This window comes from Phoenix dactylifera, unplaced genomic scaffold, assembly GCF_009389715.1.
Source record: "Phoenix dactylifera cultivar Barhee BC4 unplaced genomic scaffold, palm_55x_up_171113_PBpolish2nd_filt_p 000960F, whole genome shotgun sequence".
Lineage (NCBI taxonomy): Eukaryota > Viridiplantae > Streptophyta > Magnoliopsida > Arecales > Arecaceae > Phoenix > Phoenix dactylifera.
The window spans coordinates 110,242-135,131 of NW_024068318.1; the positions used below are offsets into that span (position 1 = coordinate 110,242).

The window sequence follows — 24,890 nt, forward strand, 5'->3', positions numbered from 1 at the left end:
GATCTCCAAGGCATCGTTCTAGAGATTATATGGCTGTGTTACATAACCGGCCAGGCGGCGGATTCAGGACATGGACTCAGAGTGTAGCCGATCTCACTAAATCACTTTGGTAACCTACCGATCTCGATACTTCGGATTCTAGCGACAATATATATAAAATAGAAAAGATAGAAATTAGCTCTTCTTAATCTATAAAGATACTCTCCATTGACTCTCTTTTAAGTCAATCTCTAAACAAATTTTGAGTGCCTTCTTTCTAATTAATCGAGATCAATTATGCTAAGCTCCAGCTAGACATGATAGGCAAGCTCACAATGCCGTGGCCACGGCTCTGCTCTTTTCCCTCCCTTGCTGAATCCCAATCCCAGAAAACGGCTCAAAAACGCAAACCGTTGACTGCCCATCAATTCCCGACCCCACACCCACCACCGCCCACCGGAGAAAAAACAAAAGAAAACACCTCGGAATCGCAATGTATTTGAAAGGACAAAATCGCCGCTGGATCACGTTACCGAGATCTCCACAACGTGGGCCCACCTCTTTCCCAGATCGAGTTCGAACTAAAATTCTGGCCAAAGCCCCTTTTTTAATTCCAGATCTGGATTCAAATAGATTATAGTCCAACCCCCGGACCTAGAAAGAAGAAGAAAAGTGGCGGAAAAAGTACGTCTTTACTCTACCGAAAACTTTTTGGCCTCTCTCTTGTGTAAAAGCTCCATTACTTTCCGATCATTAATTTCCAGAGCTTAGCCAAATTTAAGCTCCCGTCGATAAAGATGGAGGGGGAAAAACGGAAGAAGGAAGCTCCTTTTGTAAAAGGTCATTAAGATAATGCCTATAATGACATGCTTACATTACTGGATTTGGAATAAACTTGGTGGTAAGAAAGGTATAAAAGGATGAGATTCCTCACTTCTTTGCCACACCCATCCCGTTCCTTATTTTAAAGGAGGGTTCCTCGGTGATAGCTGTTTTGGTTTCCATTGCTGCAGACTTTTTCTTTGCCTCAGCGGAAATGGGTAGATGGGCATTTTGTGTTCTGATCCTGCTGTGGATTTTGTTTCCATTGGCAAACTCATCAGGTGGGAGACATGCATACTATTTTGCTTTACAATAGATTTCATAAGTTTTTTTTCCCTTTTTTTTTCTATATTCTTTTTGGAATTGTGGTCTGCTTGGTGATTGTTTCAGTGGATGGGCTCGATAAGGTGAGGGGGGTGAACTTAGGGGGCTGGCTGGTGGTGGAGGGGTGGATCAAGCCCTCCCTGTTCGACGGAATTCCCAACAGAGACATGCTTGTAGGTTATCCATTGCCATTGGTTTCAGCAATTGAGTTCCTTTTGGGGAATCATTGGCTTACTTGTTCTCTCTGTTTTTTTTTTTTTTTGGGGGGGGGGGGGGGGGGGGTGGAATTTGGGTATAGGATGGGACCCAGGTGCAATTCAAGTCGGTGACGCTGCAGAAGTATGTGAGCGTGGACGGTGGAGGCGGCATGAATGTGACGGTGGACAGAGATGTTGCGTCTTCTTGGGAGACCTTCAGGGTTTGAGCTCTGTTCTTGAAAGTTCTTGAATTGTTTCATCAATATTCTCTTGGAACTGAGATTATTGATGGATGGAAGACTAGTCCTGATTAAACCCTAAAATCATTTTTTGATTGCTGATATGGATTTTCTTTGGGATTTTTCGCTTGCTTTTGTTAATTTGCATCCTTTTTTCCAGTTCTTTTTATGTGTTTCGATGAATGAGGATTTGTGGTTTAGACATTGTGACTGATATGTAGAGTTATTTACGGTTAAGAGTGACAGGATGCAGTAGATTCTACTTTGTGAATGCATTTTCCTAGATGGATTGCTGAACTTGTGTTTATGCAGAATAACTTGGGTTCTGCTAACGGTGGTTGCAATTTCAATCACTAATATTACTTACTGTTATTGAAATTTATCAGCATATCTGATTATTAATCCATTATAAAGGTGTTCTTTCAGTAATGCTCCTTGCGTAATCCATGCCTGAGGAATGCTGAGGATTTTGTGGATGGTAATAATGGTTTGGAAAGTACATTGAACAAACATTGTCATGGCACTACTATTATAAATCATTAAGGTCTGATAAAGCTTGAATACTGTAGGCCCCCAAATATCTTCGGCAATAAGATTTCAGTGAGTTGAAATTGAATCAAGGCAGTTTTGTTTTGATGAGTTGCTTGCATTTGTAGCTTTTAAAGTTTTTAAATTGACTTTTGGACCTGCGCAGATCATCACCATGACATTGTGTCATTGGAACACAATGTTTCCTTCTGATGAATGCATTCTTACATTTCTTCTCATTGAGTTTCTCCGTTCTTTTTTGTTCAAATGGTGGAGGGGTCCTTGGTTACAAAATCTGTTTAGGCTGTTACGAACATAACAGTTGAGCCATAAATACTTTTCTTGGTCTTGGTTAGAAAATTTGTCTAAGCCATTTCCAAAAATGATGATTAAGCCATAACCACTCTTCTTAAAGACTTTTGTTATATTATTATACTACATAGCTAGAGAGACCAACTGGATGAGTTCTAGTTTGAAGTTTTGAGATGAACTCACCCTTTTAGTCAGTCCTTTCTAATTCTTTAATTTATTGTAGGTATCATGTGTCATGCTTCTGCCCGCAAGGATTTGACACAGTTGACATGCTATGATATTTTGCAAGAACTTTTCATGCATCACTATAAGGAGGTGTGCAGCACTGTAGAAAGATGCAAGGCAGGCACAATAGCAGATAACAGAGAAATTACTTTGTTGACATATAGACCAGATTTTTTCCTCAAAGAAAGAAAAGGCATCTAAATTACCTATAATTGCCTTGTAGTGGGAACTAACCTTGTTCAGTGCATTGAAACTAGAATCTGACTTTTTCATTCTGGGCCAGCAGTCTTGTTATCCTATCTAACAATTTTGTTTGTCCATGAACTTGTGCTCAGTCTAGTCATGTCAAAAAAGTCAACTATGCAAACTATTGCAAAACAAGCCTTTAGATGTCTAAGAAATAATCCCTTTTTTTCATCTTAATTTCATTGAGCCTTTTGCAAATATCCTTGGCAAATCTTTAATAAACCTTGCTAAATAACTTACTATATGTCAAAAGAAAATGCATTCGTTTTTCATCTTGACTCGAAGCTTTTTGTGAATGTTTTGAGGAAAGTTTATATAGGCAGTCATGTATTGTTCTTAGAAGGTATCATCCTATGCAAAAATAGGATGGGATGTTAGATTTTAAGGACTTTGCTATAATATATGTTTATTATATTTTAACCAAATGGGAGAGTGGATGTCAACCAGTGGGAGAGAAATATGGGAAACTAACGCTCAACTAATGAGCAACCAATTACTTTTTATTTGTTACAAATTTGTTTTTATCCACCTTCTCATGTCTCTCCTTCCTCACCCTTTTCGAGCTATTCTGTCAGTGCAAAAGCCTCCCCTCCACTATGATCTCCGGGGGTTTTATCCAAGGGTCTAATCCACTTTCTTGGCTGAACTAGATAAAACAGCTCGAAACTGCACAATACCAACCAATACCAAGTGCTACAACCACCGCTTGCCCTTTGAGCATTGGTATTACTCCATATCCAATGAAAAGGGTTGCAAACCCTTTGTTTCTTTCTTTGTTACAAAAATAGGAAGAGAGAGGAAGGATGAGGGTAGAACTGAATGGAGGAGCTCTATTTCCTCAAGATCTGGCTGTGAACCAATATATTTGAAGCTCTAAGACTCATCTACTAAGTTATTCTACCACTCATCTCCCCTCTATTTTTGCCAAAAAAGGCCAAAAATAAAAAATAATGGGAGAGTATGCCATAGATTTTTTCTTTTGGCATGATTTCATGCAATAATGGACGTCTACCATAGATCTATATTTTGGCATAATTAAATCATCAGTAGTTTTATTTTTTGTGAGATATATTTCATGTTGAAAATAATTGAAAAATAAAAATCAAAATACTTTTGATAAACAAATAGTAGCATGTTAGTGCTAAAGATGTGCATGTGCTAAAAATAATTTTTGGCAATAAGTGCAAACTATTTTTTTAATTATCATTTTCTTTTTTTTTTTTAAATGCTGTCATGTTGAATCTCAACTAACCAACCCCATGGTCTACTTTTTTAAAGTAAAATGTTCTGGGGCCTAGAACGCTATAAAAACTATTAAAACTGGAGAAAACAACACTAAAAAGCTATGAAACAATTAAAAAAAATAAAACAAGAAAGAAAAATATTTTTAGTGTACCGGTTTTGACTATTATATTGCAGCCTACAGGATAGGTATGGGTATCAAAACCACTAATTAAAATAAAGAAGACCAATAATGTGAAGATGTGTCTAATATAATTGGAATGGGTCCGCGAAGTAGATAAGTATTTCTAAAGCATATTATGGTCACCATATGTCTTTCAGACCATAAGGGAAATCCTAAGTCATTAATAAGGCTTTTATATGGATTTAAAATTTTGACAATAAGAAATGATCTGAATGCAAAAATAGATATATTTTGGTCAATGGTGGATGTGTCCTAACACTAGGAAGGTTAGGGTTAGAAGTGTATACACTAGAATAAGTTTAGAAATAGGGTTAGAAATAGGAGAATGGGGGATAAAGTGGTGAAAGATGGGGATATTGTTGACATTTGTATTAAGTTAGTGAGGCAGCATGACTTGGAATTTTATCGAAGGTTCATGGGAAGAGGAGAGAGAGGGCTATGAAACAACGTGGATAGAAGTGAGGATTTTTTGGAATTTGTTGCATTAATGATGGATATAATCATGCAACCTTTAATATAAATGATTTGCTAGGAAGGATTCGTCAAACAAATTTCGATTATTCAGGCTAGCACTAATTGGTTATGGTTGGTAGAACTGTCTTGTTTTATGCTAAAAGAGCACTGATTCCAAATTGATCTTAGAGCTTGTTGTTGAAATTAAATTTTTCTCAAGCTTTCAGAATTTCACAAGTATTTATGCTCTTTATGGTTCTAAAATTCTCTTCTAAGTGGAGATCTTTTTGGCTCCTGATTTGAGAGATTAAATCAACTGTTACTTTTTATACTAGTTATGGCGAGTTTCCGATAGAGAATTTCAGTTCCGATGCTTTGGAGGTCAATTTTTGACAAGTAGTGAGGGGGATCCGATATCAGCAACGGTAACTTCACCAGCGTTGAATGAAACATTTTATATTGAAAGAAATGATACTAGGGTTCACATCAAACTTTTGGGTGGAAACTATGTGCAGGTATTGCTTATGGTACTCAGCTTAGGGATTTTGAAATTGCACTTGCATCTATTTTAGTCATTTATTCCTCATTCAGAATATCAAATGCATTGTATTTCAGTTGCTTTACTTATTCCATACACCAGTACAACATAATAATAGGTTAACTAATCTGAATCTCATGCAGGCAACAATGAATAATCAGCTCACTGCAAATTATCGAGGGGTGCCTGGGTGGGATGATAATGCAGCAACATTTGAAATGACAATTGCTGCCAATAATTTGCTTGGGGATTACCAGCTTGCTAATGGGTATGGACATGATAAAGCCAAGGAGGTCCTGATGGTAAGTCTGACATATACTTTGTTCTTACCGCAATAAGAAATCCTGATACATCATAGACCTCTGGAAAAGAAAGTTTTCTAATTGTTAAAGGATAACTTCATAAAGCCATCTAAAATTTAATCATCAAAATCAGTGATATTTCATTGGCTTTCCACTAAATACTGCTGTCTAATTTTTTCTACTACAATGAACAGAAACATCAAAGAAGCTTTATCACAGCAGGAGATTTTGCTTTCCTGTCCCGGAATGGTATAAATACTGTGAGAATTCCTGTTGGATGGTGGATAGCACAAGATCCATATCCACCAGCTCCTTTTATTGGAGGATCCTTGGTAGCTCTGGACGGAGCATTTTCCTGGGCACAGTAGGTCTAGTTCCTGACTTTTCTTTGCAGCAAATAAGAGAAGCATGTATATTAAAAGCTTATCAGTCACTGTTATTTTTATCAGGTTTTCATGAATGTTGCACTATTGTTACTTTGAGTGCAGGGTCTATAATTTGAAGTGTATCATTGATCTCCATGCTGCGCCTGGCTCCCAAAATGGAATGGAACATAGTGCTAGTAGAGATGGTTCAGTAGGCTGGCCATCACCAGATTACATCTCACAAACTCTGGATGTTATTGACTTTTTGTCTGCAAGGTACAATGCTTTTTTCATGATTCATTATTAACATCTTTGACAGACATCCGCAAGAACTAGGGCTGTTAATGAGCCGAGCTGCTCGGACTCGGCTCGGGCTCGGCTCGGTAAAAGCCCGGCTCGGGCTTGGCTCGTTAGTCAAACGAGCCCGAGCCCGAGCCCAATATGAGGCTCGTTTACACCTGAGCCCGAGCCCGAGCTCGAGCCCGAGCAGCTCACGAGCCCAAACGAGCTCTAGTCTCCCACTGAAAAATTTTATTTCAGCACTATAATTCATAAAAATCTGACCACATAGAGAAAAATAGCCTGTTATGAAGCCCGAGCCCGAGCTCGAGCCCGATTACGAGCCCGAGCTCGAGCTCGTTCTGGAGCTTGTAATTGAAACGAGCTTTACGAGCTCAAGCCCGAGCCTTTGCTTTGCCAAGCGAGCCCGAGCTCGAGCCCAATATAGAGCTCGTTACCGAGCTCGAGCCCGAGCCCGAGCTTCTGTGAAACGAGCCGAGCCGAGCTCTCCCAGGCTCGGGCTCGGCTCGGCTCGTTAACAGCCCTAGCAAGAACTCCAGATGTTTGAGTTCCTTATCATATTAATATGAATACAATTCAACCATTCACCAAAACAAACTAATTTTAGACAATCAAATACAACAACATAATACAATTGATAAATTTGCACAAAAAAGATTGAATTGTGAGTAACACTAGGTACAATTTGATGGTGATATGATATAGGAAAAGAACATGTTTTATAATTCTTATTTTATGTTTAATTTTTTTTAGAATTTTAGAGGGTCCTGAAAGCCTTTACATGTTTAAGAAAGTGATCAATTTTTCGTTAGGTTGATTAGGTCCTTTCTTGAGTTAAATTATATGTAAAGAGTGTCAGGTTCATTGCAAATAAATAAGTAGTCTTTTCAGAATTATAAAATGTTCCTTTAAGATTATCTTTGATATAGAAGTTTAAAGCTTTCAGTAATGTAAGAGTTATTTCTACTAGTGGTAAAAAGATAAAGCATATGATAAAAATTATTATTAAATACCATGTGTTTACTTGAGGACAAAAGTGGTGCGGAGAAGTTTGTGAGTTATTTGCTTTCTAAAGACTTAGATCTTCACCAAAATTTCACTTTCCCCAGTTGGGCTTACAGGGGATTGCTTTTCTCCATTTGTAGGTATGCAAACCATCCTGCTCTTTTAGGGATTGAGCTTTTGAATGAGCCTTCTGCCGCTTCGGTTCCCTTGGATGTTTTAGTTAGTTATTACATGAGAGGCTACCAAATTGTTCGGAACTATTCATCCGAAGCATATGTGATAATCTGCCAGAGAATAGGAAATGCAGACCCAATGGAGCTTTATCAGGCGAACATTGGTGATTCAAACATTGTTGTGGATTTACACTATTACAATCTATTTGACCCATATTTTGATAACATGAATGCCATGGAAAATATTCAGTTTATATACGAGAGCAGAGTGCCACAGTTGCAGTCTCTGGACAGTGCAAATGGACCTCTTGTCTACATTGGTAGGATTCTGAAGTTAACGTTTGGTTTTACCTTTCAAGACTGATCTTACTGTACTGTTCCCTAAAGAATGCTATCATACTAGATATGAAATATCTGATATGCAGGAAGAGGTTTACTATTTCACTGTTAAAAATGTTTTGGATATATGTGTCATCCTTTATTAATTATATGAGAAATTTTTACAATAAATTATGTTACTACTATTCTTTCCCGAAGATTCAAACTAAGGAAAACCTGATAATTTCATGTAAGATAAGACTTTATTCACTTGTTTTATGTAACTACATTGTAAGTTCCTATGGCTAATGATTACCAGGATATCCAAGATACTTGGCACACTTTTCTTATAACATTGTTCTCTACTGAATTTTTGGTAGTTCCAAATTTTTTCTGATTTCTGTAGACTGATGTTATAGTATACATTACCTGTATATCATTCAGGAGAGTGGGTGAATGAATGGAGTGTGACAAATGCCTCTCAGATACAATACCAAATGTATGGAAGTGCTCAGTTACAGGCTTATGATGCTGCCTCTTTTGGTTGGTCCTATTGGACACTGAAGAATGATAGGATTCATTGGGATTTTGAGTGGAATATCAAGAACAAATATCTACTGCTTGGTAAGTCTTCAACTCCTTTTTGTCTTAACAATGGCAAACATTTGTTTTATCTCAAGTTTGTAGCTCTCGTATCATCTACACTTGCAACTATTTTATTGTCTTATAAGAATGAGACCGAGCCATGCTGAACAAAATATACGATCAATTTTGATGGCAACAATTCTTTGACAACAATCTCCACTTTGTTTCACTGGTTTTCGTCATACCAAAAAAGGCAAAGTTTAAGGTTTACTTGTGTAAGTCTCATCTGAAGTTAGCATCTGTTGACAAAAGTCATTAAATTCTACTTTCTAGTAAATTATGCTTCACGTCCTGAAATGGCATGACCTAATTGCAGCTTCTATTTGCCTTGTTCTATTCATGTAAATTTGCAATTAGTTCATTTTCTGTACTTTTTTTTCTGAAGAAAAGGGAAGGTGTTAAGCTCCACCCAGTCACCCGGGTAGCGGGGCATTTGAACCGAGGTCATTAGGTACCACCCTCCAATGAGTTTACCAACTTAACAAGCTGACACCATAACATGTTATTTTCCTAATATGCTTGATAGTTATTAGTTTATGGCTGCAGACAGGAATTATCTTGTGAAAATACAATGATTATGATATAACATTTGTACTTGGTATTACATTGACTTCATCTTATTTAACAGTATCTTCTATTTCTTGAACCCTTAAGTGGTAACTGTATTATTAAATTAAAATGACTGATATATCTTCAGGAAAAAAAGAACTCAGTGTTAGTATCTTCTGATATTTCTAGGAGTCTCAATTAATGATGTGAAAAAAATTCTAATATCTGGTTTCATATTTTAAAATTCTGTTGCAGGTAGTTCACCAATGAAAACCCCAAATAATTTTGTCTGGCTCACAGTGGCATGTGGGGTACTTTTATGTGCACTATCTGGTATGACATAGTAACTCTGCAAGCATCTGAGGGGCACTACCAAAGAAAATCTTTTTTAAAACCCCCATTTTTTGTTGGGTTGTTTGTCCCTCGTTTATCACTGAACATCAATAAGTTTCAGTTGTATTAACTGGAATATCCAAAGAAGTGTTAAAGATCCTGTACAACAATATCGACTCAAATTCAATATTCTTTTTCCCAACAGAATGGAATAAAATGCAATTATGGTAGCTTGGTTCTCAATTGTGAATTTGTTGTCTAAAGCCACTGTCTGTTTGTCAGAATATAAGCCCTCTTGACAACCTGTCCAAGTGTAAAATACCCAAGGAAAAGAATAACTAAAAAACCAAAATATGACAATGGAAGATAAGTCAATCCCATAACTTTTCCAACTGGTGTAAATGGGATTATGATCCCAACAGCAGTGACTGTGATGGTTGAGAAAATAACGGGCCATGATGCCATATCCTGTATAAATGGAATTTTTTCAGTTCTGACCATGTGGATGATAAGAGCCTGCATAAGGAGACCCTCAACAAGCCAAGCAGTGTGGAAAAACTCGGAGGCTGAAACTCTATAGGCTCCATAATAAAACCAAAGAAACAGAAAGGTGGCAACATCAAATATTGAGCAAACTGGACCATTCCATAGCATAAATATTGGTAACTCTTTGGAAGACCAATGCTGTGGGGACTTTGCATACCCTTCTTCCATTTTATCCCATGGTATTGCAATCTGGCCTATGTTGTACAGAAAGTTCTGTGTAAGAAGCTGCCTGGGAGTGAGTGGTTCAAACCGTAGGAATAGTGTTGCTATGAGGAGTGAGATAACACTGCTGATGTTTGCTACCAAAGACATTTTTATGTACTTCATAGTGTTTCCATATGTGAGCCTGCCACGTTCAACACCAGACACAAGGACATTTAAATCCTTTTCAAGTAGAATAATGTCAGCAAGGTTCTTAGCTACACTTGCTGCAGAGTCAACCGAGATCCCAACATCAGCAGCATCCAATGCAAGGGAGTCATTAATTCCATCACCCAAAAACCCAACAACATGGTTTCCAACCTTTTGCAATGACTGGACCACTCGAAGCTTCTGAATTGGAGTAAGGCGGGCCAGCACTGTGACTCTTTTGATGGTCTCATGAAACTCATCATGATCAAGGACCTCAAGATCTGGGCCTGTTATTACATGAGTCGTCCTGATTCCAACCTCTTTGCAGACCTTTATGGCCAGGGAAAGTGAGTCACCTGTTAATACCTTTGCCTTTACTCCCCTTTCTGCTAATTGCCACAGGGCCTGCTTAGCCGAGTCCTTTGGTGGGTCAAAGAAGGAGATGAGACCAAGGAAAACCATGTTTGATTCAATTGCTGTGTAGTTGGACATACTGATGTTTTTCTGTAATAGAAAATAGAGAGAGACTAAATTAACTAAGCATACACCATCATTATATATAATCAACATTTTCTGTACTTGATAGGCTATCCTAACTTCAGAATTTTAGTATTGCATACTAGAAGGTAAAGCTGCAGTGTTTGCTTAGCATTCGAAAAAATCCTCTTTTGTTTCCAAACCTTCTCATGAAGCACTGAAAGAGCATTATTTTATGCTGATAATTTGGTGCATACTTATGTAGAACTCTGAGATTTGTTAAAACCATCACACACCTAAGAACATGCTTTATGCTAAACAAACTTATTACATGTTAAGTGGAGTCACTAACAAAGACAATATAAAACCAATAAATGGACAAGAAGGTTCAGGTACTTGATCAGCGCTTGCCAAATTAATCTGAATTGGGCTTTTTGGTCCGTACTGAACCGAACTGACACCAAATCAGGATAGTTCAATTTATCAGGTTGGTTCAATTATAAAACCCCTCCCCTCCCCCTAATTTGATGGTTCAGTTGTTTGCTTGCTCTCTCAATGGTTCGAGACTCTCCACCAGATGCTTGCTCGCTTGTTCTCCTCCCACTTCTTAGATGCTGCAATGCCGTCAACCACCCTCAAAGGTAAGCCTCCCCCCTCTCCCTCTAACTAAGGTTTTGTACTTATTTTTATCATTCCGTTTTTTTCTCTCCACATATTCTCTTTGAACTCTTTCTTCCTTCCCCTCTCGGAGCCTAGCCCATGGTGCTTCCAAACGATCCGCCACCAGAGTAGGTCCAAATACTCTGGTATGGTATGTCCGGTATGGTATGGTACTGATTAGTACGGCAAACTTTGGAACGAAGTAAATTGCTACCCCTAAAAAGGTAAGACAAAAAAAGAAAGAAGAAAATAATCTGACTATATCAAAAATATATTGGAGTGTATTGTATTGTATGGAATCTTTATATTATGTAGCCTTTCAAAGTTTATCAAAAGTCAAAATCATAAAAAACAAAAATTAACAATAATTTTTGACAATCTGCGAAGGACAATGGGCTAGGCTGGATTGAGTTGGCCTTGAGTCAAGAAAGCTCTCAACCTGAACACAACCTATGTGTACTTCGATTAAACATGGAACACATAAACCAAAACATGTTTTAGTTTAAATAGAATAGATACCAACATGCAAACTTAAATAAATAGAGAAAAAAAGTAAAGAATATAACAAAAGAAAGGGAAAGGTGTACCATAGAATTTAGAGGGAAAAATGTGAATGGAAATTTTTGAAGTAAATGTTTGGGCAAGTATTTAAGTACCCAATGTCTACCATTTATATTGATTGTATCGTACCAGGTAACATAAAGGCATAGCCCAAGGTTCGCCGTACCGATACCGAACCCCGTACCGGTGCCGCACTAGTATAGGCGTACCGAGTGTCGGTACGGTACCGTACGCTCGGTACCGACCGTACCGACATTGGTGTACCGATACCGGTACCCATCGGTACGGGTACGGTACGCTCGGTACCGACCGGTACCGACTGGTACAGCGAACCTTGGGCATAGGTATGTCCCTTGTTACAAATCTGTACTAAATACATGGTACATCACCTTTTTCTTTTTTTTTTATGTGTGTGTTTGTGTGGGTCAGCATGGAGTGGTGCGCCATGTGTTAATATAGTACCATTACTGGTCCATACTATATGATAAGATATAGGTCGGTGCATGGGTGCTGGTACTTCAAGCCTTGGTTTTGAGAGTGGCTCTAGGGTTTTGGAGAGGGAAAGAGAAGGCAAAAGACAGACGGGAGGGAGACATTAGAGAAGAGGGAAGGGGACCGAGGGTTGATAGAGGAAAAGAGAGAAGAAAGGTGAGGGATGGGAGCATGGTCTGTTGTGTCAGTACCAGGCATAGACTGGTTGCTCGATGGCATGAGTCGGTATGGGCTCGTGCTGTGGCATACCAGGCCTATACCGACACAATAGAGGAGGCGGGAGAGAGGGCGAACGGGAGAGAGAAAAAGAGAGGGAGAAGGGGGAGAGGGAGGAAAAGAGGAGGGTAGCGGAGGCCAGCGGAGGACCGACGAAGGCCGGCAACCTGGGAAGGAGGCGGAGGAAGGCTTTGCAGTAGGGTCCCCTATTTCGAATGAAACAAGGGACTCGGCCATGAAGCCCGAAGGAGCGTCCTCTGCGCGGCTCGCCGGCCCTCCGTTGGCCGGCCTCCACCTCCCTCTCTTCCTCTCCCTCTCTCCCCCGCTCGCTCTCCTTTTTCCTCTAGTTCTTTCTCCTTCTTCTCCTTTGGCAACGGGTTTAGTTCCCGTTGCCGGAACTGTCCTGGTCCGCCGCCGAGAGGCTCGGTATGGCCGGAACTATTCGGTTCGAGACAGTTCTGCTGACCTTGGATAGGAAGGATCATCAGCAAAGGGACATCTCCTTTTCTAATCAACATCTTCACACCTCTAGAAGAAGGCAAAGACAAACCATAATGTTTTACTAGTTTGAGCTTTGATGTTAGTTTCTACATGTGTTCTTATATTATCCTGTGATAGTGACTCTAATGATTTTTGTATAGGAATGATGCCTTAAACTCTCTCTTGTTACTATATGTTAATCAGTAGATTCTGCAATCTTTATTATCTCCAGAACCCACCTCTGCCACCTAATTTAATTTTGGTGTGAATGAGCTTAATCATTCTTTTCCTAGAAGTCAATGTTCAAGAGAAAAAAGTGTTTAGAAAGGACTCTAGGATAAGAATGATTAAGCTCATCCATACCAACGTTAAGTTTAGGAGGAGGTGGGTTTAATAAAAATGCCATACCATGTGATGGCATATTGTTCAAGTAAAGTATATACATATATTAAAAAAAGTTATAGTTCATAATTCACTATATCAAATAGTATAGCAGGAAATGCTTGTAAGAACACTATATGTAGACATTCCAATCATGCTTCAATCACCTGTAACTACTTTGTGTCTGCTTCATATTTAGGAAACTGCTAAACTGGCTAGTATGCCTACTTCAAAGTTTGAGTGGACAAAAGTAATGATTAGCTGTAGCATGGAAACCAACTTGTAGAGAGAAAAATACTAAAGCCTCTCAATTGCAGACCATCTAGTTAAAACAGTCATGATTAAGCATGAAATTGTCAACATTATTGTGGTGTGGGTTGTTGACTTCTTTCAGTAATCTTTGTATCTATGTTTAATATAAACAAGTGCTAAAGATTGACATTGAAAAGTGAGCTTTTGCATTAAAATCTGTAATTAAGATATAAAGAAGTGGGAACGTACTGTTTTCATCTTTCTTATTGCTACTCCCAGGACCCGAAGTCCATCATTACTCAGTTCTTCACTTTTTTGAAGGACTCTTGACCGATCTTCTGGAGTCAGGGCTGCAGTTACACCACTATCGATTTGCTCGATTGAAGTACAGATGTTTAATACTTCTTCAAGCGCTCCTTTTGTTATCACACAACTAGCAGTCTCAATACCAGGACAAGTATCATCAAGGATGGTGTTTAGATCTGTTTCAACAATGACAGACATTCTTCTTCTAATAAAATCAAAAGGGACCTCATCTATTTTTCTCCATTTGGATGACTGGAATCTATATCCGTTGGTATAAACATATGCCAGAATTGCATCATCAATAGGTCCTTTGAGCTCAGTCTTGAAGTAAGAATTCAGAAATGCAAACTTCAGAACCCTTTCGCTGGGAAATCCCCAGCTATCTAAATGATGAATCACTATGACACGATCCATCGTCAGAGTTCCAGTCTTGTCAATGCATAAGATATCCCTACAAGTACAGGAATGTTTTTAACAGTAATTTTTTTAATAGATGGGGAACAAATAGTGAGCAATTGATCATATATAACATGCCAATTTTTGAAATACATACCTTTGATTAAATATAATTTCAACATTCATTCTAGAATTGGTTTTCTTCAGTTTAGTCTCAATTTTGTACATGATCTCTTGACCGGTAATATATAAAATGGAATCTCCAGTTGTACGTAAATGTCTTTAAAACGGATGTACGGTTTACCTCGCCAGTTCCTGCAAACCATAGGAACTGGTGAGGCCCTTCGATGGGCAACCAATGGCTCCTATGCATTGCACCTGCCTTGATTCACATGCTGACATGGAGCACGAGGGACTGGTGCAATGCATGGGGGACGTTAGATGGGATCCAATGGCTTTTCTGGTTCCTGCAGACTGCAAGAACTGGTAAAGCAAATTGTCCTTTAAAAAGACAATATGTTGATATATGTGTTACAAAGTGGAAGGCAATAGACACATCAGTAATTGCAACAGTTAAATTTTATTTCATTCATTTTAGAATTTGACCAATGTACTATTTGTGATATGCATTTTTGGTTGTCCTTGAGTTCAAGCTAGCATAGTTATCCATCTATAAATTAATCATTTTTATAGCTATCCTGCCTGTTTTGGTGTGTGTATGTTTGTATGTGTGTGAATGCATTCAATTTTATGATTGAAGAAATTTTCTACCATAGGCCACAGGATGGTCCTATGTGAAAATCACTGTTGAACGCAGAAGTGCTTATTGTGGTTGGGGTTTTCTATAGAAATGCAAGCGTGACAAATTTCTAGGCCAGTGCACTTCCCATCAATATCTTAGGAGTTACACTTGAGGAGTAACACTGCTTTCGGTTTGCCTATTCCCTCTCTCTCTCTCTCTCTCTCTTCTATTTTTCTGAGTTAATCTATAAAGCTAATGAACTGCTGGTCCATGTAAATAGAGACTCTCTGATGCTTTTATTTTTTGCATCTGAGTTTTAGTCATCTAAGACTTTTCGATCATTTAGTCCTTTAATTACTTTATAGAACTTAGATCTTAATCTTTTCTTTTTGAAAAATAGATTTTAATTTCTTTAGACTACTTTTGTTCGGATCGGTGGTTTTGAAAAATTCTCACACAATAATTTTCATACTTCAAGTACCTTTTTGATTTAATAAAATAGCATCATAAAAATGGTTAACACTTACATTGCCTTATAATTTTGTTTATATATGGTTGAATTCTTAATTGAAAAAATCTATCATTGGAGACTTATGTACAGAAAGTTGGGCAGGATCTGCTGTTGACAAAACTTGCTTGCACTATAACATTTTATTGGTACGGTTCTGGAAACTTGTACCAATCAAATATTCCAGAAACAACAAAAATAACAAATGGTATGCTATGTTTTTCTTTTGATGATCTATCTAACGTTTGTCCAACTGGATATTCTATTGCAAAACAAGTGCATCTAATTGAAAGGTAATTAAAAAAGAACAAAGAAATTTCTATGTATCACACCTAGCTTCATTGTGGTTCCATTACAACAGAAAGCATAAATATATACCACAGGTGCATATATACAGTACATACATGTACATCAACATAAGCTTGTAGGAAGCTTTATATACATAAATAATCACATTTATTATTGCACTCTCATAATTAGTCACATAAATTAAAGCATTTTGTGAACTTACATAGCTCCCATGTTTTGTATGGAGGATAAGCTCTTAACTATGCATCTGCCTCTTGCCATTGCAATGGCTCCTTTCGCAAGATTTGTATTTACAATGAGAGGAAGCATCTGTGGAGTCAGAGCCACTGCGACTGAGATCCCAAATATAATACTCTCACTTAAGTTATGAGTTGCATGGTAATCAGAGAGGACTATAACAGGGACTACGACTACCATAATGCAAATAAGTGCATAAGATGCACATAGAACTCCCTTTTCAAAGGCATCTGGTGGTTTCTCCTTTCCTAATGTGGCAAATATGGTGCTCATGTAAGTATTAGAACCTGTTGATATAACTAACCCGGTGCCACTTCCAGATACCACACTTGTTCCCTGGAATTAAATGACCCTTGTCAACTTTTATTCTAATATATGTTAAATATGCTTGAAACTTTAATTGGATACCCATGCAATATCAAATGATCAATTGCTTCTAAATCTTTACCATGAAGCATATATTCTTAAGCTCTAGAAGAGGAGTCCTGCGATCTTCCCTTATATTTGCTATTTTCTCCATGGTTCCTGACTCGCCTGTTAATGATGACTGACTGTTTCAAGCAGCAGCATGGTGATGATGTGTTCTATAAGTCATTGTAGAGGAAAGAAGCTATGATATGATGGAATTTAGTTAAGAAATTTTTGACATGGTATAAACAGCCCTGATTCTGTTACCTTACAACCAATTCTTTTGCTGTTAGCAGCCTCACGTCACCAGGAAAGAGATCTCCAGGACTGAAATAGACAATATCACCAGGCACTATGTCTCTCTGATCAATTTGCACTACTAATTCTGTTTGAATAACTCTTCCAGCACATCTCTGCACTCTAACAGGTGATTTTAGGAGTTCAGAGAGCTGCATAGCAGCTCTCGAACTATTGTATTCCTGAAATATAGTGAGTACTTTGTATGTAAAAATCAAGTTTTTCTGTGGTTCAGTATCTCAAGTTCTGTTCATAGCACCTAAACATGAAAAGAATTGAAAGAATCAGATTCTAACAGACCAAAATCCAAGGCATGCTATGGAAATTTACCTGGTGGAATCGAAGGCCCACACTTATCAGAACTAGTATAAGCATAATGCTTCCATTGGCATTATCAGCGGCTAAGTATGACAGGACAGCCATGACAACAAGAATGATATTAAAAGGATGTAGGAAAGCATTCCACCAGAGCTGCCACCAACTAGGGAAGGTATGATCAACGGGAATATTTCGACCACCTTCCTTGAGTCTCCTCTCAGCTTCCTTGAAGCTCAACCCTGTATAAGGTTAAACTGTACATTTAGCAGACCTAAATGTAACAAAGTTGTGACCTTTTCTATTTTTTTTTTATTTTTTTTTGAAGGCAGGAAATCCAATCTTGCAGCTACAAATCTGATGGAATATCTGCTATATCCAGTAGAATTTGTTATCTTCTAGCTATATAAGACCGCATCCACAGAGTCCAGATTCAAGATGTAATGGCATTGGCAAAGTTGATGAAGCTGGATATCAGACTATCAAAGAGAATGGAAAAGGAAAAGGAGAAACTTCCTGCTATTGGGCAGTGTCGATGAAATCTAAAAACCATAAATTCAATTCTAAAATATTTAGTGTATATCTAAAAGGTCTCATCAAGTTGTGATCAACTTTAAAAAAGAGAACTCTTGATAAGGAAGCGAAGCTTGCACACAGACATCATTGACATTGTATATAAACAACATATGCTCTCTTTTTTCTCCTTACCATACACAGACGCATGGATGCATGCAACCAACCACATGCATATAGTATTGCTACAAATCTATATCAACATTCCTATATGAACTGAATTTCTGTCTTGTTTTCTTGGACCCTCTTTATTGCCCAACATTCTTAATCATGCCATATTAATGAAATGGACTTTATGGCTTTGTGATATGAGTTGTTTGAGTGTGTCATGTATCAGATGCTGTTACAATTATGTAGGATGAATGTAGAGCTGCATATAAATATTTCATCACATGTTGTAAATTGAATGCTTTCCAGCACTAGCTCATTAAGAAATTTGGGCCAATCATTCACAGAATCTATAGTGATTAGATAATATGCAAATTTATCCACCAATTGTACTAAACTCAAAATGGAAGGTGGTAAGTGAATCTAGCAAAATCATAATGCCTTTAAAGGAAAAAAATTGTATTGATTGTAAAAACAATCCATCTGCCCATATATGAATTTATTATGTTTTTGTTGAATATTCTTGCATATTTGATGATAGGTTACGGATGGTTATTTTTTTGATTTCCATCTAACCACCTGTTTCAGCAAATCATGCCAGGTTAACAGATGCTTACAACTATGACAATCAAGGTTTTAAGTCTCGGCAGGATAGAGGGTGTCCTGGTCGTCCTATCCCATTCCGTTTTCGTGAGAAATGGGACTGGGACGGGGTCGAGACTCCAAAACCCATCCACGTAGGGAGAGAAGAAGAAAGAGAAGAAAGAAATAAAGGAAAGATGAAGAAAAGGAAAAAGTGAAAGGAAAGAAGAAGAAGAAAAAGAAAAGAAAGAAAGGAAGAGAGAAGTAAAAGAAAGGGAAGGAAAGTAGGAAGACAACAAAAAGAACGAAGAAGAAAAAGGGAAAAAGAAATAAAAAGAATAAGAGAAAGAAAGAGGAAAAGAAAAAAAGGACGGTAGAAAAACAAAAAAAAAAAGGAAAAAAGGGAAAGAAAAAAAAGGAAAAGAAAGAGGAAAAGAAAAAAAGGAAGGTAGAAAAAAAAAGAAAAGAAGAAAGGAAAGAAAGAAGAAAAAAGAAAGAAAGAAAGGAAAGAAGAAAGGGACCGGGTGGGATGGCAAGGTGTCCCGTTCTATGGGGAAACTAGGACACCCCCATCCCATGGGATTTACAACCTTGGTGATAATGTCTAGCATTCTTGCTGGCAAAATTCTTAGTGATGTAGGATAGTCTAGATGTTAGGGATCTATAGGATCTGGGGAAGTAAGCTTAAACCAATAAGTTGCTTGAAATTTTCAGGGTTTTAAATACAACAAAGCCATCAGTTATGTTTTTCTCTAGGAAGAGGAGTCTCTTGGTAGATTATGAGGCTAGATTCAAGAAGAAATAAGAAAGATGGCAATGGCAGATCTGATTCTGCAGCACTGCAGATCTGAAACATTAGTGGCATTAGGGGCACCAAGGGTAGGGCTTGTAGGGATCAACCATGGGTTGTGATGGAAGGCTTAGGCTCGCTGTCATATGAGGATGAGGTCTGCTGTGACTGCAGCGTTGATCTGACCTGAAAATAGACCCTGACAGCTGGTTGTTTGCCTTCCACAGATGGAAAGCAGTGGTACAATGGCAAGGGAATAGCTTGATTTGATGTTAAATCCACAAGCTCTGAGCTGCAGATTAGTTCACAGCAATAACAACAGAACAACCAAGCCCCAAAAAATAAAAAACAGAAGCAAAACTGGAGACGGTAAAAGTTAGCAAAAGGAGAGAAAAGATAATACCAGATTCATTCCAGGACCTAGGAATCACAGCTAGGATTTGAAGGCCTCATACCTTCTTTGCAGAGTCACATCACAAGAGTAAAGGAAATCAAAGTCTCCATTATTTTATTCATAATCTGAATAAATTCTGACTATATCATACCCTAAGGGTCCCTTTTGTAGCAACATAGAAACCTTAATTCGACTATAGTTTAAAATCCCAAAAATATACCCCTAATAAGGCATAGTCAGTGTTCACTATTACGGAAGCTAGAAACAGTGCTGTGAATAGTGGTACTACAGTAAATAGGTCCCATCAAGCCCACAATTAAAAATTGAGATCTTTTAATCTCATCCTTTGATGTTAAAAGACCTACTAAAAGCTAAAAATAAATGAAAATAAATAGAAAAAACAAAAAATTGATACCTATGACTAAATCTAAGAAAAATCTCATGGTGCAGCCCTTCAATGCACCATGATATGTTCTTGATCTCCATCACTGAGTAGAAGTTAATTATGTTTCTTGTTTTGTCCATCATTTTCATAATTCTCAACCCATTCGAACTTTTTTGCCTAGATTCTTGTGATACTTTCTTGGATTTTTAATTCCTCATAAACCTTGTTTTCTAGTGTTCTTGTTGCCTTGTCTGTTAAAATCATCACCAAATAACACTTGCATTTTTATTGGGGAAAGTGCAATTGTTCTTTCTGCTGATTATATGTCAACATATGCTTGTCTGTATGTTTTCAACATGTGTGCTTTTCTTTTATGGTAGGTTCTCAATCAATTGCATATAAGTAGTCAAAGAATACAGGCATCCCTAATATGCTTTCTGCACTTTTGCTGTAAATTCTGTAATTGACTTTACGGGCTTCATATCCTAAAAGAAGTAGTTCATTCACCTCAATATGTGTTGTGTTTATTGGTTTATGGCTTATAACTATTGTGAAAGATTTGAATATTTATAAGCATGGTTTGTCATACGGAGAAGTACTGATGCGTAACCGACCGTGCCATACTGATACCAAATCGGTACACGGTATGGGGGGGTATAGTAAGTGTCAGTACGTTGAACCGGCCTCCATATCGGGTGTACCAACATAATAACAGAATGGTACTAGTATAGGATCTAGTATCTAGATGGTGAACTTTGCTCACAATGGAAGGTTTAATCACTAGGCAAAAGATTTTCAAGTTTCAACCTTTGAATGATGTTTAGTGCCTCAAGCAGTACCATTTTTTGAATTGTTTGCACGGCACTTCATTCACTCCTGACCAATTTTAGAAGGTTGTATTAAATTTTCCCTTATCAATTCTATTATTGTGCAATTTTGAAGGCAGTGGATATTGGATTCTGGAATATGTGATAAGAAAGTGGATCACAGCCACTTCTAAACAATGTTTTGGTAATTCATCCTAACCTCTTGCAAACTTCATATGTCAGACTTGACCTATTGCGAATGGACTTTTTTAATTCCATTATCACGGTAACTTCATGATGCAGGCAATGATCCCTCTGTTGAAGCACCCAAGGTCTGGGAGTCCAACGAGAGGCCCAAATGACAGACTTAATATGCATGAGGGGATCTGGCAGTGTTGAGATGACATCAAATCCAATTAGCACAATTCAGTCTCATTATGCACATTCTTGTCATGGAGATGGTGATCTAAAATGGATCACTTCATGAATTTCAAGACATTCCAGGAGACGAAATGGTGGCTACTAACTACTAACTAATGGTCAGCAGCGGTAACTGGCTTCTGACAGCAAGATGACATCAAAGACCAGTGTTCCTAGCTAATTATCAGAGTAATCACTGGAAAATCATGGAGCCAACTCAGATGTTAAAGGTTCACCAATTCTTGGATACAGAATTGAGCCATTAGGTGTTCATACTGGACTTTCAGAAATCAAAATTTTCCATTTCACTTAAAAGACCCGTCATGTATATAAGTAGAGCAAGATATTTGGTTCTGTATTTCACTCAGTAATGATAAAAAAGGTAGGAATTCTATTGTTGGGAGAACAGAGGTCTCTTATAAATACGCATGAAAGTCTGCATAATCTCTGTCAATTCTTCAGCTGATAATGAGGGAGGAGACAGAGACCTGGCGATGGAGGAATACCTGAAAGGTTTAAAATTCTTGCATTAGTTTAAACCTATGTAGAGCTGTCTGTCGATTCTTTGAAGTACTTGAGGGGTTGACGCTTGAAAACATTGTGCCCGAGAGTAAGTGGGAAGTAGCGATACTTCATTCTGCAAGGGCAACTTTGCTTATGATTTGGAACTAGTGGACTTCGTAAATTGCTAATTCTCAAGCCTTGCAACAAGAACCAGCTAACTCCCACCAGAAATTGGTACAGAAATTGGTGCTTTTTCTACTTTGTTTGTTTATGCTGGGAAATATATTGGTGACCAAAGGGATCAGGCATTCATAGCCCCTAACTCTTCAAACAGACAGATTTTTCTCTTCTAAACAAAAATTCGAAGGAGAGGAGTGATTTGAAAGGATGATAATGCTAAATCCATGATTGCCAATCCTCTTGTTTCTCGGAAAGTGCAGTGCATTGGTTGGTCGTGGTGGCATAACAACTTATTCTCTGTTTTAAATGTCACAAGATAATTCAAGCCCCACAGTAAATGTTAGAGTCTTACATATTTAATTTCATCAGATTTTGCATGTTCTATTAACCACGATATGGATGAAGCAGCTGGAATTTATGTCCAAATAAATCTTCTTTCCAGTTTTTTGGTCTATACTTGGGTGAGTCTTTTCTCTTGAATGAACAGTGCACATCTTGTTGTCTTAGTATTCTAGTAGCCAATTTCTGATGCCTTACTATTACACTGCAATAAACGGTATCTATAGGAGCTATGCCTGAGATCGATCACTAATTGATTGTTTGCAACATATATATTCTTGATACAATATTTCAGAACAGCCAACAATACTGTAGAAAGAAATCAGTTTAGTCCATGAAGAGTAATTGTTGATGGGATACCTCTCTCAGTAGACTTCACATACTCAAAGACCATATCCTTGTCAGCTTGGGCCAAGGTATATATCCATGAGTATACTTTCTCCTCTGCTTCAGAGCGGGTTCCACCTTCACGGCTCCCTGAAGATTTACCAGAAGAGCAAAACCATCTCACGTACGACTTAGAAGAAGGAAAAAAGGAGTATAAAGATGCAGAGAAGGTGGATTACTTGCAGGTATGAATTTTCTCAAGCAACCGGCGATAAAAGCTCTCAGATGGCTCCGTTTCTCGCTGATTCGAAATGCGTGATGTCCCTTGTTTACGAGACTCTCGTTGATGCAGTTTCTTGTGTCCATGATGGATTAGTCAAACAGATGTCGAGAAGCAGATGAAGTTTATGTTGCAGTAGTGATGATGGTGGTCAAGGAATTGGTGACGAGAGGCGAAATGTAAGTTCTCGCTTTGATGTGGTTTTCTTCCTCCCTTCTAACTACTAAGCTCATGTGAGACTGTTAGGTGCATTTGAAAGTCAAAGAAGCATAGTTGTCTTTAAACTCCTCATAGATATTTTCTGAAGAAACTGCTGCTTGCACTTGCCAGTCTGCACTTGCTGGTCTCCTACCAAGAGAGCTACATGGGTGTCTGGTGCACTTTACTTGGTAAATTAACTGTACTGCACTCACAGGTTGCACAACAGTAGAAAAGAAAACAAGAAGGAAAGCCATTGATAAATAACTCATCACACCTTAACATTTGGCGATTTAGTGGTCTCACAGAACTTCCGATCTGGCAAGCGTAGACAACAAAAGATAAAGTAAAATAAAGTTCAAATCCTCCTCCTCCTCCTCCTCCAGCTTGAGTTATTGTTTGCCGTAGGTGGTAGAATCCTAATCTCAATTCTTTAGATTATTTTTTTTCTTGTAAGATGTCAATAGTGTTGTCTCCAGTGATACAGTTATTATTTCTACATTTTTTTCTGCTGTGCAGTTTCTTTACTTTAGACAGTGACTACCAGACATGTTTCTACGCTCATCAGAAATTTAAAAAATAAAAAATAAAAACTCCTCGAGCATTTGCGTTTCTTACGGTCTCTCTGTAACTGCCTTATAGCTCACAAGAAATAAATTTCACCATTTTTAGCCTAGCAACAGGATCATAAGCCTGTCGCATTGACTAGTGCAAAAGATGTCACAGGTTTTATTTGCATAAACCAGTCTTCCTCTCAACAATTTAAGCTTTTGAGCTGCAAATTTATAATAAGTGGTATCAAAACTAGATCTAGTACGTCATAACTTTTATTAGTCATGTAAGTTCTTTACTGAGAGATACTAAGGTCAAATAAGATCGGGCCCTTAGTGGATCCCTCTCACTTAAGTAAGAGCCAACTGTGATGAGTGCATGATATATTAACTAATAAAAGTGCCATATGGGTTTACTATATCCTTGGCTGGTTCTCTTTCCAACAGCTTAATCTTTTGAGCTGTGATTCCATGACAAATGGTGTCACGCCCCCGCCTCTGCGAGGCACGTAAGGCACCCAGTGCCCACGTGGGGGCCACATGAGGGGGAACACGGGGCTCCTCTGCCAGATATTGTCCGGTTCTGGGGCTTCACGCAAGCGTCCTTCACCCCTCCCCACGAGTCTTTCCGATGTGGGACTATTGGGCCTCACACCCTTCCCACCATCGAACAAGAGCCGTTCTCGGCTCTGATACCAAATGTCACGCCTCCGCCTCTGCGAGGCACGTGAGGCACCCAGTGCCCACGTGGGGGCCACATGAGGGGGGAACACGGGGCTCCCCTGCCAGATATTGTCCGATTCTGGGGCTTCACGCAAGCGTCCTTCACCCCTTCCCGGTTTTGTTTTCCACCCAAAATGCGTCTGCAGGATTAGGAGACACCCGCCTCATATGCCCAGGCTCTGGAACGAGTCTTTCCGATGTGGGACTATTGGGCCTCACAAACGGCACTTCTGCTTTATAACCAAATATAAGACCAAGCATTATCTGGATTGCACATTTGATTGGAACGCAACCATCTATCACATAACAAGTGATTCATGCAAATAGAAAAAGTGATGATGAAAGACCTAAGCCTTGTAAATGTCACCATTTGACGGGATCTCACTTGATGGACTTGGAGCAATTTATATTCTAAAGAACAATTAGTCTCCAAAATCAAAATGTGTCGTAAGTGATGAAATCATGTTCATTCATCAAATGGCTGCCATATATTCAACAAATTCGATTTCTCTTGCAA

General features: G+C 38.3%; 2 protein-coding genes across 7 annotated transcripts; one reads left to right on the top strand and one right to left on the bottom strand.

Annotated features, from left to right (window-relative positions):
• The first annotated feature begins 551 nt into the window (after positions 1-551).
• On the top strand, positions 552-21,674 carry LOC103695608 (probable glucan 1,3-beta-glucosidase A). Of its 4 annotated transcripts, XM_039121071.1 has the most exons (13): positions 553-663; positions 744-889; positions 993-1,082; positions 1,192-1,298; positions 1,424-1,543; positions 5,087-5,266; positions 5,433-5,591; positions 5,786-5,955; positions 6,080-6,232; positions 7,402-7,754; positions 8,197-8,376; positions 20,988-21,056; positions 21,155-21,674. In XM_039121071.1, exons 2-13 carry the CDS (start codon positions 832-834, stop codon positions 21,211-21,213), a joined length of 1,698 nt encoding a protein of 565 aa, XP_038976999.1. In that variant the 5' UTR covers positions 553-663; positions 744-831; the 3' UTR covers positions 21,214-21,674. The 4 variants fall into 4 exon arrangements, with proteins under 4 accessions (XP_038977000.1, XP_038976999.1, XP_038976998.1 ...); XM_039121070.1 differs by having other exon boundaries at positions 553-889; XM_039121072.1 differs by lacking the exon at positions 5,087-5,266 and having other exon boundaries at positions 552-889.
• On the bottom strand, positions 9,381-23,219 carry LOC120103673 (magnesium-transporting ATPase, P-type 1-like). 3 transcript variants are annotated; one of them, XM_039121069.1, is made up of 9 exons: positions 22,861-23,218; positions 22,655-22,771; positions 17,229-17,455; positions 16,869-17,080; positions 16,642-16,744; positions 16,371-16,529; positions 16,159-16,265; positions 13,945-14,452; positions 9,381-10,680 (listed from the first exon to the last, which is right to left on the bottom strand). In XM_039121069.1, exons 1-9 carry the CDS (start codon positions 22,985-22,987, stop codon positions 9,538-9,540), a joined length of 2,703 nt encoding a protein of 900 aa, XP_038976997.1. In that variant the 5' UTR covers positions 22,988-23,218; the 3' UTR covers positions 9,381-9,537. The 3 variants fall into 3 exon arrangements, with proteins under 3 accessions (XP_038976997.1, XP_038976995.1, XP_008775200.1); XM_039121067.1 differs by having other exon boundaries at positions 16,159-16,529; positions 22,861-23,219; XM_008776978.2 differs by having other exon boundaries at positions 16,159-16,529; positions 16,869-17,157; positions 22,861-22,971.
• Positions 23,220-24,890: the final 1,671 nt, after the last annotated feature.